This window comes from Notamacropus eugenii, chromosome 4 (assembly GCF_028372415.1).
Source record: "Notamacropus eugenii isolate mMacEug1 chromosome 4, mMacEug1.pri_v2, whole genome shotgun sequence".
Lineage (NCBI taxonomy): Eukaryota > Metazoa > Chordata > Mammalia > Diprotodontia > Macropodidae > Notamacropus > Notamacropus eugenii.
Genome location: NC_092875.1, coordinates 327278135 through 327297565, shown reverse-complemented (window position 1 = coordinate 327297565; position 19431 = coordinate 327278135). Strand labels below are relative to the sequence as shown.

Here is a 19431-nt window from a genome sequence, read left to right as displayed (position 1 = left end):
GCATTGGACAAGCAGCTGAGACCTGGACTCAAATGCTGCCTCCGCTGCTTACTAGTTATGTGACTCTGTGCAAGTCTCCCTGTGCCTCATTTTCCTTATCTGTAAAGGGAGGGATTCGATCTGATCCTTGTAGCTTTCACTCTATTATATGGGCTATTTCCTCTTTTTCTTCCATCACTAGGGGAAAGGAGATAGAGAAAATAGCTTACTCAGAATTTAGCAGCCATATTTCTTATGATACTCAGTGGCTCCCACTCTAGATCAGTAAAGCAGGGAAAGTGTGGTGGGTGGAAAGGTCTGATATATGAGAATGAAGAATAGTTTATTTGGTTGGGGGCCAATTTCCCCTACTAAACATTTCCCTTTTATGCTACCACAGCATTTTAAATGGAAATCATCAGCTTATATCCCAGCCTCAGGAAGGCAGCAGGAAAGCATGTGTGAGACCTGGGGTCCTAATCTAATCGAGAAACCCTGCTGGGACTCTAAGAAATCTAAGTATGGCTTCTTTCTTATTCATGGGCTATGGGCTGAATAATTACTGCTTGGTAAACACACTGCCAGAGTACTGAATATGAAAGTGAAGAGGCTGCAGACAGTGTAGGCATAAATGAGTAAAAGGTGAAAAAAGGGAAAGAAAAATGGAAAATAGATGAAGCTCTAAATGTTTTTGTTTTTTTCAGAGGCGCTAAGGAATACCCCAATGTGCCTTCCCTGCCTCTTCTCAAATACTCCCCACTTCCACTGAGTATCTACAAAAACTCCTTTTCAGTTAACCGAAGACCATGATTCCTGTTAAACTCGCATAGATGTGGGGGTGGGGGTGGGGGTGGGGGAAAGGGATTGGGGAGGGTATTGTACTTGATCATCTCCTTTCTTGATATGTTATCCTGGTTCCCTGACATTACTTCCCTCCCATAGCTTATGCTTCAGTCAAACTAGAATAACTTTCTCTCACTTTTCTCCATACCTTTGTTCTGATTTTTTCCTGTAAGTCTAGAATGTGTTCCCTTTCCATCACAACCCCTGAATTCTTCTTTCTAAAATCCTACCTTTTTTACAAGATTCAGCTCAGATGTCACCCTTTCCATAAAGCCTTCCCTCAGTTCCTGTTATAAATGTTCTCTGCTTCCTAGGCATGAGTCCAACATTTTGTTTATACCTCTCATATACTTATCACATGTGCTATGTATTTACTTATGTATAAGTCTTATGTCACCCACTATTAAAGGATAATCATATAGTTGGAAATTTAGAGGCAAAGGGGACCTCAGAGGTTATCTTGTCCAACAGTTTCATAACAGAAAACTGATGACCATAAACATAGATGTAGGGTTGGAATTAATCTTTACTGTTCATCAAACCAACTTCTCTTATTTAAAGGATGAGGAAAATAAGTTCCCGAGAATATAAGTGACTTACTTAAGAGCACAGAGGTAAAATGAATGAATGAATTCTGGAAATTCACAGGGATGACAAGTAGAGTCATAGGGTAAATGATTGACATGTTCACTTCAGGAGTAGTAATACTTATGTGATTAGCTTCCAGAGCTAGGGCTGTAAAGGAGGGGAGGGATATATATGTGTATATGAAGGGTGCTTGTGGCCTGATGATGACTAGAGAAGCAGTCATGGTGGATCTGAGTTGGGCTAGATATGGAGAACTCTCACCAAGCAGGAGCCCAGGGCCCCAGGACAACACCTTGTCCACAGTGCGCATTCAAGACAGGTTTCATGAATTTAATTGTATTTTCTGGCTTGAGGGAGCATGATGGCAGATACCATGATGGAGCCCAAGGAATATCATGGAAAGGTAGGAGGGAGAAAGGGGAGATTGGAAACAGTAACATTGAAATTTGTTGCCTTTTAATATTTCTGAAGGCCAATTTTGAATGGAAAAGGTGGGAGAAATTCAGGAACTCAGGGAAACTGAGTAAGTAAAGAAGGTCATTTATAGGACTTCTAACTGTTCTAGAGGTCTAGTAGCTAGAGGCAGGCTCCTCTGCTTTCTGCTTCTGGCACTTTGACTATGCTCTCATTTTTTGTTATTTATTTTTATTTGAAAATGTGTTTTTTTACATTATAAATATTTACAGATTATTCCCACTTCATAACAAAGTAATAGAATTCAGTAGAACTAAAAAGACTTTGACCTCGTCTGAAAGTACATGGAACATCATATACTTGTAGCACCCCACCCCTTTAAAAAAAAAAAGAACAGAAGTATTAAAAAAGGAAAACAAATTTCTTGACTCATACGCATTACTAAGAAAAACCAATTCTCTCAGTGAATGGACACAAACTAAGCCTCATTCCGCACTCGAAATCCACCATCTCTCTGTCATGGATAGCATGTGTCATCTTTGGCCCTCTGGTCACCGACAGTCATCGTATTGATTGTAGTTCTTACAGCTTTTGAAGTCATTTGCTTTTGCAGTGTTATTGTATAAATTGTTCTCCTATACATTAGCTTTGCATGGTCAAGGAGCAGGCAGAGTGGATTAAACTCTGGCTTTCAACTCAGAGGACCTGAGTTCCCAATCCCCACCTCACCCACTACCCATGAGACCTTGGGACAAATCACTTCCCTTGGAATCAAGAAGATATGGGTTCAGATCTGGCTTCTGACATTTACTTAATTTTGTGTGACCCTGTACTAGTTACTCAACCCTGCTGAGTTTCACTTTCCTCATCGGTCCAATGAGGAGTGATACCCTATAGTACTTTACAAGGTTGTTGTGAGATTTAAGTGAGATAACAGATAGAAAATACTTTATAAACATTAAAATGCTACATAAATGTCAGAAATTATTATTACCATTAAAGTGATAAAAATGAAAATCTATCCAATAAAGCACTCGAAAAGTTTTTGTTAAGCATCTAATATTTGCCAGGTAACAAAGTAAAAAAAATAGCTCATTATCAACATATATGGAAAAAGTTTGGAGTTGAGGAGTTAAACACCATTAGAGACTTTGTCTTATCAGTGGATTACAAAAAGCCATTTCTAATATAGATGAGAAGAGCCAGGTCAGGCTTTGACTGACCCCAGGCAAAGTTTGAAAATGGTACTCCTTCCAGAGGCTTGGAACTTTTACTGTAACCTCAGACTTGGCATCACAAACATGAATGCCTTTATAACATGGAAGGTATAATTTTCTGGCATTAAAGTATGTGCATTTGTAAAAAGCAATATTAAAAATAATATCTCATGGTGTGCCCTATGTAATTGACTTCTTTGTCTATAACTAGACTCAGCTCTGCTGATGAGCTTACCCTAAACATAGAAAATAAAGAATAAGTTGTGAGAGTAGGAGATTTATATTTATAATAATGCTTTGACACTTGTAGAGTACTTTACATATACTATACCTTCCCTTGTTGATTATCTCCAATTCATTTTTTACATATTATTATTATTTTATCTTATTTTATATATCTTGCTTCTATAATTGGTTGCACGTTGTCTTCCCTATTGGACTATGAGCTCCTTGAGGGTAGGGACTGTCTTTTGTCTTTCTTTGCATCCCCAGCATTTAACATAGTGCCTGAAACATAGAAGGCATTTAATGAACACTTCGTGACTTCTTGACTTATTATCTCATTTGATCCTTGAAACAACCTTATTTTTAAGATTGGTGCTATTTCTATCCTAATTTTGCAGAAGAGGACACTGACATTCAAAGGGATTAAGTAGCTTACACAGGGTCACCCAGCTAGGTAGAATCTGAGGTAGGATTCAAACACAGGTCTTCCTGACTCCAACTCCAGCCTTATATCTGCCAAAGGATGCTGTCCCTTTTCTACAATAAGATGTTGAGGTGTCTCCATGCAAGATGAAAGTAGATGAGGATTTGGACAATCCTGTCTCTAGTTGGAACTGGAGGATTCTGACAATTAATAGTTGCTTTAGGTATTAAGTAAATGTCTCATTCATTCTTTCAAAGATTCTCATTAAGAATTAAATGTATTTAGCCCTTTACGAGGCACTTTGGGAAAACAAAACAGGGAGAGATATGGTCCCTGCCTCCCAGGAACTTATCACTGGGGAGACTAGAGTAACACATGCCAAGCAATTAGAAAACAAGACATAAAATGTTAAATCTGAAGGTAATAAAATAAACGTGAGATTTTAATCCATAGAGATAAATATGATCTTGAAAATATGAAAGAAATTTTATGTTACTTCTTCCCATATATAAAAATCCACAAACTTAAGAGTGGAGAACACTTGAAGGAAGATAAAAAGACAAACAATTAGAAGTGATATTGGGTTTTTTTAGGGATATACTATAGACCACCTGACTAGGTGGAAGAAATAGATGACAAATTCCTGATATAGGTTGTAAAATTGAAAATGGGTGAATGTTATACCAATCTTGGGGAATTTTAATTATTTAGACATCTGCTGGAGGAAGCACTTTTCATTAGAAACAAAGTATCTGATAAATTCTATACTTGCCTTGCTGATAATTCCATCTTTCAGAAAGTGGAAGAAATGATAAGAGCATTTTTTTTTCTCTGGACCTGATTCAGAACATCTAAGTGTGAAGTAGAAATGACAGGAATCTTTGGGAACAATGACCCTGTCATCATTGAGTTTGTAATGGCCAAGAGGACAATACTAGGCATAATTCATTGAACATACCCTGGACTTGAAAGGATCAGATTACAAATAATTCATGTAAAAAATCCCATGTCCTAAGATTCTAAAATGGATGATGGCTTTAAGAGACATGAGAGATCTCAAGAGCAAAATTTTGTTGTCATCAGCTCAAGTGATTCTAGGGAGAATGGAGAAGAAAAGGCGATGACATCTAAGGAGACTGACACACCTGCATGTTGTTTGTTTGTCCTTTGTTTTTTAACGGGATCAATGATGTCGTGATGTGGGATTAGGATATGGTGTGTTCAGTTGTGGCTGATCAGTCTAACATGAGTTCAAAAGGCTCTACCACAAATTGGACAGAAAGAGCCTATTAGAACATTTGGGGTGGAGATGTCTCTGGATTCGCATAGCTCACATTTCCTTCATGCTACTATGATTCTGCTTTGCTCATAGAGTACAGCATCTTTTTTGATGTGGGCACACCAGAGGGACCTTAAAAGTGTCCTTGTGCCACTTCTTCTGACTACTGCGCAAGCGCTTGCCTTGTTTGAGTGCTCAGTAAAATAATCTTTTAGGTAAATGTGCATTTGGCATTTGGGCTTTGGGGTCAACTCATCAGAGCTGCACTCTCTGCAGTAGAATTTGAGCGATTGACAGTTCAGCTCAAGAGAGTGCCTCAATGTCTGGTACCTTATCATGCCAGGTAATCTTCAGTCTTCCTAAGACAATTCAAATGAAAGCCATTCAGTTTTCTGATAGACTCTCCAGGTTTCACAGGCATACAATAATGAAGTCAGCACAATGGCTCTGTAGTCCTTTAGTTTGGTAGTCAGTCTAATATTCCCACAGTTTCCTTTGGAGCCTCGCAAACACTGAGCTAGCTCTGGCAATGCCTGTGTCAACTTCATTATTAATGTGTACATCCCTGGAAAGCATACTACCAAGGTAAGAGAACTTATCCACAGCATTTAAAATTTCTCCATTTACTCTGACACACATGGATGGTGTGGTGTTGGCTGGTGGGGACCTGTGTTTTCTTGGTGTTGTCAGGCCAAAATTAGAAGAAGTGACAAAGAATCAATCCATATCCTGTTGAATCTCAGTCTTAGAAGTTGCATTGAGTACACAATCAGCTGTGAACAAAAAGTTATATACCAGTTCTCCCTCCACTTTGGTCTTGGCTTGCAGACTTTTCAAGTTAAATAGTGTACCATCACTGTGGTAGCTGACCCTGATAATGGCCTCGATGAAGGTGTCTGACAACATCACTAATCAGCATGGGAGCAAGCACACAGCCCTGCCTCACTCCCTCGGTGATTGGGAGAGAGAGAGCATCATCCTTCATCCAGAGCTCTCATGAGCATGCCATAAAACTGGCATATGAAACTAAGGAACTGCTCTGGGCAACCAAATTTTACCATGATTTTCCACAAACCCTCATAACTGATAGGATCAAAGGCCTTGGTCAGATTGATAAATGTTGTGTACAGGCCTCTGTTCTGGTCTTGGCATTTCTCCTGGAGATGTCAGGCAGTAAATACCATATTGACCATTCCTTGACCTTTTCTGAAGCCACAGTGGCTCTTGGGCAGATAACCATATCTCAGGTGAAGGATCAGCTGATTAAGGAGGACTCTCCAAGAATCTTGTCAGCAATGACTAAGACAGAGACACACACATCCCAACCCCCACCTACCCCCTCCACAGGGGGGTCACAGGACAAGCTGTTTCCTTTTCTTTTATAGTGATTGACAATACCTCAATACTTCTTCAGTTCATGCACCTCCACAAGGAACCTACATAGGAACTTGGATTTTTAAAGTATAGACACAAAAGACAGAAACTGAGGCAAATACCTGAACCTTATAAGAATTCCATTAGGAAGGCTAAAACTCAGAAAGAACTGAGAAGTGAAAAATGCCAATGAAAAGAAAAAGGGCTTTAAAAAATTTGCAGGAGAGAGCACTAAGGAGAGAAAAGAAGGGAGAGGCTGAGAGCTTGGAGTGGGAAAAAATGAATTAGGTGGTCTCTGAGGTCCCTTCCAGATCTAAATCCTATTATTCAATGGTAGAATAATGTTAAGAGGGGTCAGGCACAGGGTCAATTGACCAAAAAATTGCTTAGTTATTTAAGGTAGACTTAAATTCTGATCCTCTAGTAATAGACAAAAAAGAGAGAAACACGTTTTGCATCTGTTTTCTCTATCAGAGTGAAAAGAATGAAACAAAGACTGAACCTACGATAACTGAGCTATTATTAAGAGAGCATCTAGCTACCCTCGATGAAGGTAAATCCCTAGGCTCAGATGAATTAATCCCAGAGTGCTAGAAAAACAACAACAAACAACCTAAGATGATTAAATCAAAATTTTAGCTCAGAGGTGATTGAATCCAATTCCTTTATCTTACAGATGAGGTGGTGACTTGCCTCCAAGGAAACTAGATTCTATAAACTGGAGAGGGGTGGGTTTTGTTATTTATTTATTCCTAGTAAAATTATAGAATGGAATATCTATGGGATGATTTGTGAGCATTTAGAAGGGGTGATCACTGGGAGCCAAACTTGATATACTAAAAAGTCATGCCTGACTAGCTTGTGCTCTTTTAAAAAGGTGTTATTAGGCAGGTATATCAGAGAAATGCTATATATACAGTCTGCCTGAGTTTCAGTGAGTTGTTTGGCAAAGTGTCTGGTTCAATGACAAATTACTATATTCAAAGAGAAGTGACTAACAGATGTATTTCCACTCTGAGCAGGCTCTCTTGGGACCTCCTCCCCCTCCCCCAAACTCTGTCTTTGGTCTCATTCTGCTTGACACTTTCAGCTATGATTTGGATAACAGTACATGGATAGTATCTGTATCAAATGTGCAAACAACAGAAAACCAGGAAGGAAAGCTAGTATCAGAATTAGTAATAACAAAATTGGTCTCTACATCCACCTCATTTAGTAAGAATAAAGGGTTCAATATAACTAATTACTATTTCATAGGCATAGGTACTCTGTGATTGCAGACTGTAATCTTGCCACATCTCCTTCTAGATCTCTTGTCCAAATTCTCCATAAACAGTCTGCCCAACATGCTGGAGGCATTGTGTGTGTGTGTGTGCGTGTGTGCGTGTGTGCGTGTGTGTGTGTGTGTGTGTGTGTGTGTGTGTGGTTATCTTGGAGAAGGTCAAGCGCACCACTCCACAACTTATTGAATACCCTTTCTTCCTCTTCTTGTGTCATTTTAAATCTTATAGCACCTGGCTCCTTTCTCTAGAATAAAGTTAGAAAGAATCTTAGAGACAATCTCCTCTGGACTCTAGTTTTACAGATGTTGAAACACAGACCTGGAGAAATTAAAGTCAATCTAAGTATTTTTTCAAGGTCAACACAGGTAGTAAATGGTAGAGCTGGGATTTGAACTCAGATCTTTTGACTCTAAACTCTATGCTCTTTCCATCATACTGACACTCAGGCTGTATCTCATACTTGCTATATGACCAGACAAACTTTGTATCTGGTCATACAAGAAAAATCTAGGTCATCCCTTTTCCTTTTCTCTCCCTTTCCCCATCTGTTGCCTGCAGCTGCCAGCTGTGCCTGCCACAATGTTTGAATAGGCCAGCTGTGCCAACGATATCACATTTCTATAGGACACAGGGTCCCATTTTTAGCATCCTCCTTTTGGGTCTTCTTTGAGATTTTCCACCTGTGGCTTTTCCCATCTGCTTAGGAATATACCCTGAGACTCTGCCTCCTGACTGCTATTTCCAGGAGATTCTCAGATTTGGGTGATAACCCACCCTCCTGCCACTGGCAAAATTGTGATATTTATGAAATTTGTCTTGGCAACAAACATGCTCTTTCCACTCCCTTCATTTCCCCTCCCCCCACAGATAACCACTATTTTCTGAGCTGCCAGTCAGGTAGGAAAACTCACTCAGACTGAGATATTAAAGACTTAATATATTTCCTCCTCCCAGAGGTATCTGTATCAGAAAAGATGTATAGGTAGCTGCTGAGTTTAACCCAAAGTAATGGAAGCTCTATTGACAGTATACCAATACTCGCCAATCACATCTGGACCCCCCACTGTTGGAAAGACTTTTCTTCTAAGGGATTCTTTATGATGGAGGAAGGAGTCCCATAGGTTCCATGTCAACTTGGAGGGTTGTCTCCAGTGGGTGTCTCAAGTCTCTGTATTGGTTTACCTTTTTAAATCAGTGATTGAGATACAGGCATAGATAGCATATTCATCAAGTTCCAAATAAAAGGAACCTTAGAGGGATAGCTCAACATAGGAGGATGACTAAGATGAGTTAGTCCCCAAAAAGGTTTTATGGACTACAATATTGATCCATTGATCCATTAAGTGAATTTAATGCGATGAAATTTAATAGGGATCAGTTCATCAATCAATAAACATTAATAGCAGTACCTACTATGTGCCAGCACATAGCACAGAGAGCATCAAGGAGGAGAGAGCTATAAACAGTGTCAAAAGCTACAGAGAAGTCTAGGAGAATAAGTATAGAGACAGAGGTTCAAAAAAATCAACCTCACAAGTTCAAGATAGTGGAAGCATGGTTAACCAGCCACTTATCAAATAAAGATCCTGGGGATTTAGTGGACTATAAGCTCAATACATGCGTGTGATGTGGCAATCAAAAAACCTGAAGGTGATTTTAGGTTGCATTGGGAGAGGCATAGTTTTCAGGAATAAGGAGGCAAGTATATTCTTGCCTGATCAGGTCATATCCTGAGTACTCCGTTCAGTTTTGAGCAACACAGTTTAGGAAGTTTGATGGATATTAATGAACTAGAGAGGATCCAGAGGGTGGCAACAAGGATAGCAGGGGCCTTGCACCCATGCTTTATGAAAATCAATGGAAAGAACTGGGAATATTTAGCCTGAAGAAGATTCATGGAAGATATGATAGTTTTTTTCAATATCTTAAACTCTTCAATGTGGAGAAGAAATTAAACTCATATGTTTAATATGAGTTTCCTCTGAGGAAAATATAGGCGGAAGTTACAAAAGGCACATTTAGGATTGATATCAGGAAAAACATTGTATTAATTGGAGATGTCAAAAAATGTTTTGGATTCCCTTGGGAGGAAATAATTTCTGAAGTAGACCATTTGTTGAATACATTGTGGTTGGGATTTCTTTTTAGGAGTGGGTTAGACTAGATGGCACTGAGGTCCCTACCATTCTATGATTCTGTGTCTCAACCAATCTCCCTTGCTGCTTGAGCACTTTGAAAGATTATGGGAAGGATATTGCCCTGAGAGAGAACCATCTTTGGAGTTTCCATGGAGGTAGAAGATTACCTAGACTCCTGGGCTCTGTCAGAGTGTATGCATAAAACAAGGCTAGCCTTCTCCATAGGCAGATGAGGTGACCATCTATCTAGTGGGATTTTAGGGGTCTATATCCTTGCCAAGAAAACCCCAAATGGGGTCACAAATAGTCAGACATGACTGAAATGACTAAAGAGCACCAAGAAGACTCCAAAGCCCCATCCTTTCCTACCAACTGGCAGATGCCTGAAATTCTACCATGAGCACTTCATGCTGTTAGCTTAAATAGCTTTGATCCTTGTGAAAATATAAATATCCCCAAGAGGGGTACAGTGTAAGCTGGTCTTAGCCCTTGACAAGTTCTGTGTAAACAAAGGTTCTAAAGGCAGTTCTTGATAGGGTCAGAGGAAAAGAGAACAGGCTGGTTCTTGATATCTGGAGGTCCTATACAGTGCAGTGAGAAAGAGACATGAAAAGGAAGAAGGTTGGGGAGGTCAGACAAACTTTACTGACTAGACTTTGGGGAGTTATAGTGAAAATATCCTGTGAGAGGAAAAATGGGGGAAGTAGACTATTGTCTTACCCCAGATATGTAAAGAAATCTTTAAGAACCATTTTCAAAGTTGGGCAAGATTACTTTCCCATGGATTTGTGATTACCTAATTTGTACCTAATTACCTAATTTGTAAATAATCTATATTCCCAACATCCTTCTTACTCAAATTAAGATTTTTATATCTAGCCTTGGTCTTTCTTCTGAGCTCCTATCTCACATCAAGAACTAACTGGGCAGGGGGTGGGGAGAGTGGGAGTGTGGGGTCTCTGAAAGAGACTATAAAGAGGTCTACCTCTTTATAGAATGGTTATATAGTACAGTGGGAGATCAGTCCCATTAAAATGGAAAAATCTGGGTGGGGGGACCTCTTCTCCTTTTTCTTTTTCGTTTGTTTCTTCATTCAGCCTTTGCCTCCCCTGTGCCTAGCAGAGTCCTAGCAAATAAGTGGACAGGGAAGGCAGGTGGAGGGGGGTGGGGAGAGGAGAAGAGAGAGTGGCATTATTAGATCTATGCAACAGGAAAATTAATCTACTATTAATCTGTAGCCAGGATATGAAGGATGTATTAGAGGACTGATAGAGAGAGAATAGAGTGGGGAGAGATTCATTATGAGGCTATTCTGACAAGCCCTGTAATGAGGGCCCATTCTGGGGTGGGGGTGGAGGGTGGCCACGTGAATAGAAAGGAGAAGAGAGGAATGAGAGATTTTGATGGAGGTAGAATCCACATGTCTTGCTAAATGATTGGATGGGAAATATAAGGGAGAAGGTAATTCTGAGCTATTGGGCCTGGGTGACTGAATGAACGGCTGGTGCCATTGACCCAAATAAAGAAACCAAGAGGTAGAGGTTATTTTAGGGGGAAAATACTTAGTTCTCTTTTCAGACCTGCTGAATTGGACGTGCAGCTGAGATATCTAGGTAGAGATGTCGAGCAGACAATTGGAAAGGTGGGCCTGGAGTATGGGCCTGGATATAGAAATTGGAAATGTGTCTGTACAATGGGAAGAAAGAGGTAACTGAGATTGCTAAAGAAGAGAATTCAGAGGGAGAAGAGAAGAGAAGGGAGCCAAGAACAGAATACTGGAGATATTCAACTTAAGGGAACAGATCAGGAAGGTTACAGAATCAAAGCTTTAGGGCCAGAAAGGACCATGGTGGTCACCTGGTCCAACTCTCACGTTTCTCAGATGAGGAAGAGACAACAAAAGAGAAAGAGAAATTGTAACCTGAGAGGCAGCAGGAGAACTAGTAGTATTGTCATTGATAATGAGGGGAGAGATGGTAAAAAGGAGGGGATTTAGCCCATTGAAACCCCCGGGGTTATGGATCTGAAGAGTTTTCAGAGGGGCTTCTAAGCAGTTGCTGTGGTTCTCATAGCCCATCCTAAAAATGCTTCATTTCGCTTATGAAAGTACCCCACATTCCAGGCATTTATATGATCTACTTACCTATAGATCACTATGGTGCAATACAGTCAGCATGTGAAGATCTATAAATTTGCATCAGGTTGACTTTATCAGTTTTATTTGATTGAAATACTAAACTCAGTTTATGCATACTCAGCCTTCATGGTTCATTGGCAGCTTCGATATCTGCTCCCAATTTAAGAATCTAAGAAATACAATACCTTTCACTCTCTGCTTTGGGTGACTTTTTTTTACCCTAGGTCCCTAATGCCTTCATCTTCCCTTCCCTGTCCCTAAGCACCTCCTTGCTATCCTTTAACCCTATCTTTGCCTGTTCCATCAAAATGCTATTTTTTTGTGTCCCAACCCCTCAGGAAGGTGCTGATCCATGGTAACAAGTTAATTCATTATGTCATCCAGAGTATATACGGGTATTTTAACAGCAGTATTCGAGAGATAATGCCTTAACTCATAGCATCTGGTCAAAATACTTTTGCATTTGAGTAGTGTTCTAGGCTACTAAGAGATACTTTTTAGTCAGGGGGTCTTTTCAAGGTCTCACAAAACACCAGGTATATCACACTCAAATCCTACAAGTCTGTTTTTAGAGTTTCATTCCTTTGGGTCATAAAGAATTTTTATTTCTGTCCCCTCCTTCCTATTTTAGCCACCACCCTATCTATACAGGCCCTTTTGATGACCACATTCCAACTTGGACTTTCAGAAGAGTCTCCTAACTAATCTGCCCCCGTTTACTCTCTCTTTGTCTCTCTCTCTCTCTCTCTCTCTCTCTCTCTCTCTCTCTGTCTCTGTCTCTCTCTGTCTCTCTCTGTCTCTCTGTCTCTCTCTCTCTCTTTCTCTGTCTCTCTCTCTCTCTCTCTTTCCCTCCCTCCTTCTCCCTCTTTGTCTCTCTCTGTCTCTGTCTACCTGTCTCTCCTCCCCTCCCTTATTGCCTCTGTCTCCCTTTCTCCCTATCCCTCCCCCATCTCTGTCTCTTACTTTCTCCTTCTTTCTCCCTTACCTCCCTTTCTCTTTTTCTCTCTTCCAGTTCTGAAGTACCCAAATAGCCCTGTAAAGGGCTAACACTTTAAACTGTTCTTTGGTAACACTTCAATAAGCATTAGTTAATCACCATACAGAATATGGCCCCAGAGGAATGGAACTGGAGTTAAGGGCCTGGATCTGATGGGAGGAGTTCGAGCAGAGGATAGAAGAGATATCTGAAAGCCAGAGGTGGGAGGGAATCAAAGAAAGCTGTCACTGTCACAAATTCCCTCATCCTCTTACCCCTCCCATTATTCACTGAAGACTCTGTGTGTGTGTGTGTGTGTGTGTGTGTATGTGTATGTGTGTGGGTGTGCATAAGTAAAGTAGTCTGGGAACATGATTTAGGGAAGGGCTGAGGACTGGATTTCTTCATCCTTGAAATGAGGGGCTTAGGTTTGATGATTTCTAACATCCTCCAGCCTAGACTACTATTCTCTCATGTGGAGAACTGCCCAGACTAACTTCTCCTTCCTCAAATGGTGATCATAGAAGGGAATTGAGATGTAGGGGGAAAGTACTTTGCAGCTGGAAAGCACCCAAAATATTAGCAGTCAAAATCAAAGAGTTCTCTTGTCCTGTCTCTCACCGTCCATCCTGTCAACTTTAATTTCAAATATGTCGATTTGGATGCTGCCAAACTTAGAAGAATAGAGAGGACATCTGCCTGGGCAGGTTTCATTATTATTGTTTCTAGTAAGCAGTGATGGCCTGAAGGCTCACTCATTGAAAGGCTCACCCCCATCCAAGCAGCAGGATTTCATGAGAAGATTGGAATAGTTATTTCTTCCAAACAGTAAAAGCCCTACTGGTGCTGAAGAAGACAGATGGCGAGCTCTGTCTGACAAGTTCGTGATTTGGAGTTGAAACACCAAAACATCTAGGCAGGATCCTATTGTCTTTGAAGATCAATCAATCCATCCATCAGTTGGTCCATCAATGAGGCAATGAATGAGTTTGCTAATGGATTCATTTGTTAATCAAAAAGTAGTAGAAAAATCACTGGATTTGGAGTCAGAATAGCTGAGTTTGGATCTTAGTGGTGTCAGTCTAATGCTTTGATGTAGGCAAATCACAACATCCGAAACTCTGTTTCTTCATCTTCACCTATAGGATGAAAGTTTGGACTAAATAAACTCTAAGGTCTCTTCTGGTCAGGGGTATGAAGGTAAATATTTAACAATTTGCTCTCCAAACCCACTTCTCAAAATCAACAAAATAGAAAGATGACACACTTCTAAGTTTAATTTGAATTATTAACATTTTCTCTATTGCTTTCTTAAGTCTAGACAATCAACCAAACAATAAAGCAAGCCTGATTTGTGGCATCTTCTGATTTCTGAGTTGTTAAATACTCATACTGCAAATTTAACCATCCGTAGAGCTAGAATGTACTAGCTCCTGAACCCCTGCCTCCAGCCCTGAGAGTCTGACAATCTATCAAGATCTATGAAGGATAGTAGTCTATGTACATAGTACATCTATGAAGATGTAGTCCTTCTCAGGAAATCAGAAAGTTTGATCAGGTAGAGAAGACTCAGTTACTAATAAGACATGAAGCACAAGATTCATTGGCAGATGAGACCAGGCTGTAATTAGAAATTCTGTCACTTGGGCAAGGGGAAGATCTGGAACCTAGGAACTCAAGCAGCAGTATACTGGAGCTAGCTCCTACTAGGAGAGAACCTATTGTTAAATTTTTATTGTGAGCATTTACACTTTGGAAATCAACAAATGGTACAAACCAGGGCTTAGCTTACTATTTTGTTGATTAGACTTAGGATAGTGATGGAGACGGTGTTAATAATGAAGGTGAAACTTTAAAGTGTTTTGAATCCTTTTGCCCCCCAAGACAGCCACTTGTTAAACATTTATCAACACACCCCTGTAACAAGGTTTTATGATAGAAGAGACTTTGGTATATTACCCTGTGGGGAGGGATGAGGTGGTATATATAACCTCTTGGCCATCATGAAGACTGTGCTGCGTATAGGGAAGTGCTGAGTTGGGGTGGAGCTCACTGGCTGTGGGTGTTGCAGAGACATAGCTCACTGAATTTTTGCTAACTAGGTGCTAAAACTGTTTATACTTTGGAAAACAGAAGTGTCATCAGTGCCCTTTGTATTTGGGGCTATGGAGAAAAGTCTTGGTCTCCTACCGTGGTTATGGCTCCTAGCACAGCAAAAGCCAGAAGAGGAGGAGGGTATTATGAGCAGAGTTATCAGAGGAAGTTTCACAGAAGAGGGAAGACTTGATTGATTTTGAAGGTTAAACAAGATCCAGATATAGAGGAAGATACATCAGGCAGGAGAAATGGAATGAGAAAAGAGGCAGAAATGAACAAGTGTGTTTTCAGTACACAATGACTCCAGTGTCGTGGCCAAGTGGGCAGTATATGCAGGGGAGGTGTAGGCTGGGAAGGCAGGTTGGAATCAGATTGTAGAGGTCTTCAATATCAATCTAAAGAGTTGGAATGTTGTGCTGTAAGGCAGTGGGGAGTCTAATAATTTGTGGAGGGAAACAGTTAAGGTGGAAGTGTTTACTTCATCCCTGCAGAACTTATTCCCTTCCTACAGACTCTTTGCTTAGATCTTTCCTCCCTCCTCTGGTCCTTCTTATCTATTTCCACTTTCCTCGTAGGATGCTGCAGGGTGATCTTTTACTCTATCTTGCTTGGAACCAGACCTCCATGTCATTTATTGCTCACCATTTCCATTTAAACTATGCTGCCTCCTAACCCCACTATCCTCTCTACCTCTTAACTCCACTTTATGTGCTAACTTTCCCCATTTGAATGTAAGCTCTTTCAGGGCAGGTCTTTTTTGCTTGTATTTGTATACCTAAGACTTAGCATAGTGCCTGGCACATAGTAGTGGTATGTAAGGCTTAATAAATATTCTTTCTTCCTATCTATCTGTCTGTCTGTCTGTCTGTCTATCTATCTAAAACTACCTATCTACCTCTTCATTTATTTACCCCTACCACTGTATCTACCTATTTACTTAACTAAATCTATCTACCTACCTACCTACCTACTCTAACCATCTCTCTGTCTCTCTCTCTCTCTGTTTCTGTCTGTCTCTCATCTATGTCTCTGTCTCTCTGTAATTGTTTCTGTTTTCAAGGATCTTTAAAACAAGTTTATTTGCATGCCAGTAGTGCAATGCAAAAACCAGCCAGGTGGCACAGTTCTGGGCCTGGAATCAGGAACACCTGAATTTAAATCTGGCCTCGGACACTTACCAGTTGTGTGACCCTGGGCACATCACTTAACCCTGTTTGCCTCAGTTTCCTGATCTGTAAATTAAGCTGGAGAAGGAAATGGCAAACCATTCAAGTTCCTTTGCCAAGAAAATACCAAATGGGGTCACTAAGACTTGGATGTGAATGAAAAACAGCTGAACAACAAAAGATGAAATACAAACTATAATTGCTTATCTATCCATTAAAGCAGAACCTTGTAAGAGTTGATTGTTCACCTGAAATCAATACTATACTTTTATAAGATAGTTCCTGACTCTGATTAAGTTGAAGCTGGTGGCCAGGTGCTGTACATTGGTCTTAATAGTCTCTTTTCCTTGCTTCCCCAGGTGCCCCTTTTCAAAGGTCTCAGCATCCTCACGCTACCTCCTGCCGCCACTTCCACTTGGGTCCCCCCCAGCCACAGCAGCTCACTACGGACTTCCCCATTGCCCATCCTGTGCAATCCCAGCCGGGCCTCAGTCCCCACATGGCCCCGGCCCACCAGCACAGCAGCACCCTTCACCAGCCCCTGACCCCGCTGCCCACCCTCCCGTTCCAGGACGTCACAGGTCCCTCCTTCCTACCTCAGGCCCTGCACCAGCAATACCTCCTCCAGCAGCAGCTCCTTGAGGCCCAACATCGCAGGCTGGTCTCACATCCCAGGTGAGTGACTGAGATTAGGGCAGGCAAAGGGGCCAAGTCTGCAAGTTTCGGCAGAGCACCCACTGTGTTAATCCCTATTGTTTATAGGGGAAAATTTGCCTCAATAAATGAAATGACTTCCTAGTAGCTAGAGCTGCCAAATAAGACAAGGCTCTGAGTCATGGTATAGTGAAATCTCTGTCGCAGGAGCGGGAAGGGGGGGCGGAAAGAGAGAGAAAGAGACATCAGAGATCAGAGAAGACTTCCTGGTGGCGCTGGATAAGTAAGATTCGGACTGGTGGAGAAGCAACAAACAAGGAAGTGGAAATACATGGTTTATCAGCAAGAGAGTGAGAGGGAAATGGACCTGACTATATTGGAGGGTGGTATTGGGGAGGAACAGAAGATACAGTAGCCAGTGGCTGCAGGGTACTGTGAAAAGAATGTTGCATTTGAAGTCAAGGAAATTGTGTTCAGATCTCAGCCCAGTATCTGGTGTGACCTTGGACAGATCACTTACACTCCCATGGGTTTCAGTTCTTCATCTCTTATCCAACAAGCATTTATTAAACACCTACTATGTGCCAGGCATCTGTAAAACAAGGGCATTGGACGAGGTCCCCTATAAAGTCCCTTCTCTCTCTAATTTTTTTGTTTGTTTGTTTCTTTAATTTGGTGCCTTTGGTTTTCATATCACATTTATTTCTGAATGTCTATATCCCTCCTTACTCCCCTACCCAGAGAACCTTCCCTTGTAACAAAGATTAGAAAAGAAGTGGGGGAAAATAAACAGTTTAGCACAACCCAACAACACATGGAGGGTGTCTGGTCAGGCTCTAAATCTATAATCCTAAATCGGAGAGGTAGAAGGTGCACTAGAACATACCGATAAGAAATATCTAAGTGTCAGGCTGGGATCGGCTGGAGAATCCTTGACCTTCCCGGACTAAGACTCGGGTGGGATCCTCCTGGTAAGATTTTCTGGAAGAGACGAGGTCTTGGCAGGAAGGGATGGGCAGGGACCTGGCTCTGCACTGGGAGCCCTGATGTTGATTCCTGGAGAGAATAATAGGGGTGGGTCCCAGCATGCGCAGCTTTGCCCTAAATCAAGTGCGTCTATGCCGCAGGCGGACTCAGGAGCGTGTGTCCGTTCACCCTCACCGGCTGCATCCAGGCTTTGACTTCAGCCATCAACTACAGACGTCTCAGCCCAGGTATTTGGCTGAGGGCACCGACTGGTGAGTCTCCTGGGCATCCTGTGTCTACCTCCTCTCACTGTCCGGGGAGCACAGATGGGGTATGGGCAGCTGGGAATATGCAAGTGAGTGGGGGAGGTGGGAGTAATTTCTTGCCTGTACTGGTTCCATCCTTTTCCACTTTAATTTGAGCAGGAAATGAAGACTACTTCCTCATCAACCCCAAATGCCTCTTCTGTCTCGAACTCCCCAAAGGCTAGATAGCAAAACAATAACTACTCATTGATTTGACTGCTTACTATCCCTTCTGCTAGGGACTGTGGGAGAAACTAGCAAAGGGGACCTGGACCTGGCTAACTCCTGCAAAGCATATAGTCTAGTGGTAGTGGGGGCAGGAAATGCATAAGTAACAAAAAAGACCACGGTGTAAAAGATGTCATAAGGTGTTGCATAGTTACTGCCAAGAGAGTGGAACCGACACCAGGAACTTTGGTTTGAATTCTAGCCCTGACATATATTAGCCTTGTGACCCTGGGCAAGTCATCTAATGTCTCTGCATCTCAGTTTCTTCTTCTGTCAAATTGGGATGATGATACAAATCCGTATAGTTGTGAGAAAAGACACTTTGGAAGATATGGAAATGTGAATTATCATTATTTGTAAAATGGTCACAATAGTTATGGAATAGTGGACTTGGAGTCTTCCTTTGAGTCTTATCCTGTTCAAGTATATGGCACCCTATCTAGGTCTTGGTAGAAGTTATGACTGGCCAGCAAGTTGGTTCTCCTTCCTCTCTCAAATAACTTGGTACCTATTCATCTCCAGTTCTACTTGCAGTTCTGATCCATCCTTTCCCCATAGTCCATTCTCTTCTGGCAGATTGCTTCTACAGTTATCCCTTCTCTCACTCTCTAATCTTTAATCTCTGCTTATCTACTGTCTTCTTCTCTGCTATGTGCAAATAAGGATGTCTCACCCATTCTCAGAAAACCTTAACTTGATCCTACATCTCTTCTCTTACAAACAAATCCCAAAATAAAAAATGCTTACTCTCCTCACTTCCATTTCCTCTCCTGTTATTTACTTCTCACTCTTGTAATCTGGTCTCTAGCTTTTGCCACTACTGCTCGTAGAAAAGACATGCCAATCCATTGTCCTGTGGCTACATCCACCATCCCAGTGACTTCTCAAACCAAACTGCTCCTTCCTGATCAACGTGTCATTTTCCCTTATTAGAATGTGCACTCCTCGAGTTCAGAGACTATTTGTATTTCTACGTTTGTATTCCCAGCACTTAGCACAGAAATTGGTACAATGTAAGTGCTTAATAAACACTTTTTTTATTCATTCATTCATTTATTTACTCACAAATAATGAAACTAACATGACTCACTCCAGAGTTACCAAAGATCTTTCTTTTAAAAAATATTTACTGATGTCT

General features: G+C 41.2%; 1 protein-coding gene across 2 annotated transcripts in view; it reads left to right on the top strand.

Moving 5' to 3' along the window:
• ARK2C (arkadia (RNF111) C-terminal like ring finger ubiquitin ligase 2C) overlaps positions 1-19431 on the top strand; it is a 160060-nt gene that overhangs the window by 117975 nt on the left and 22654 nt on the right. Inside the window, exons 2-3 of one of the 2 annotated variants that reach the window (XM_072605221.1) lie at positions 16500-16815; positions 17922-18032. In XM_072605221.1, the coding sequence (XP_072461322.1) occupies positions 16500-16815; positions 17922-18032 (427 nt within the window). The remainder of the gene's footprint in view (positions 1-16499; positions 16816-17921; positions 18033-19431) is intronic. The other variant, XM_072605220.1, reaches the window with a different exon arrangement.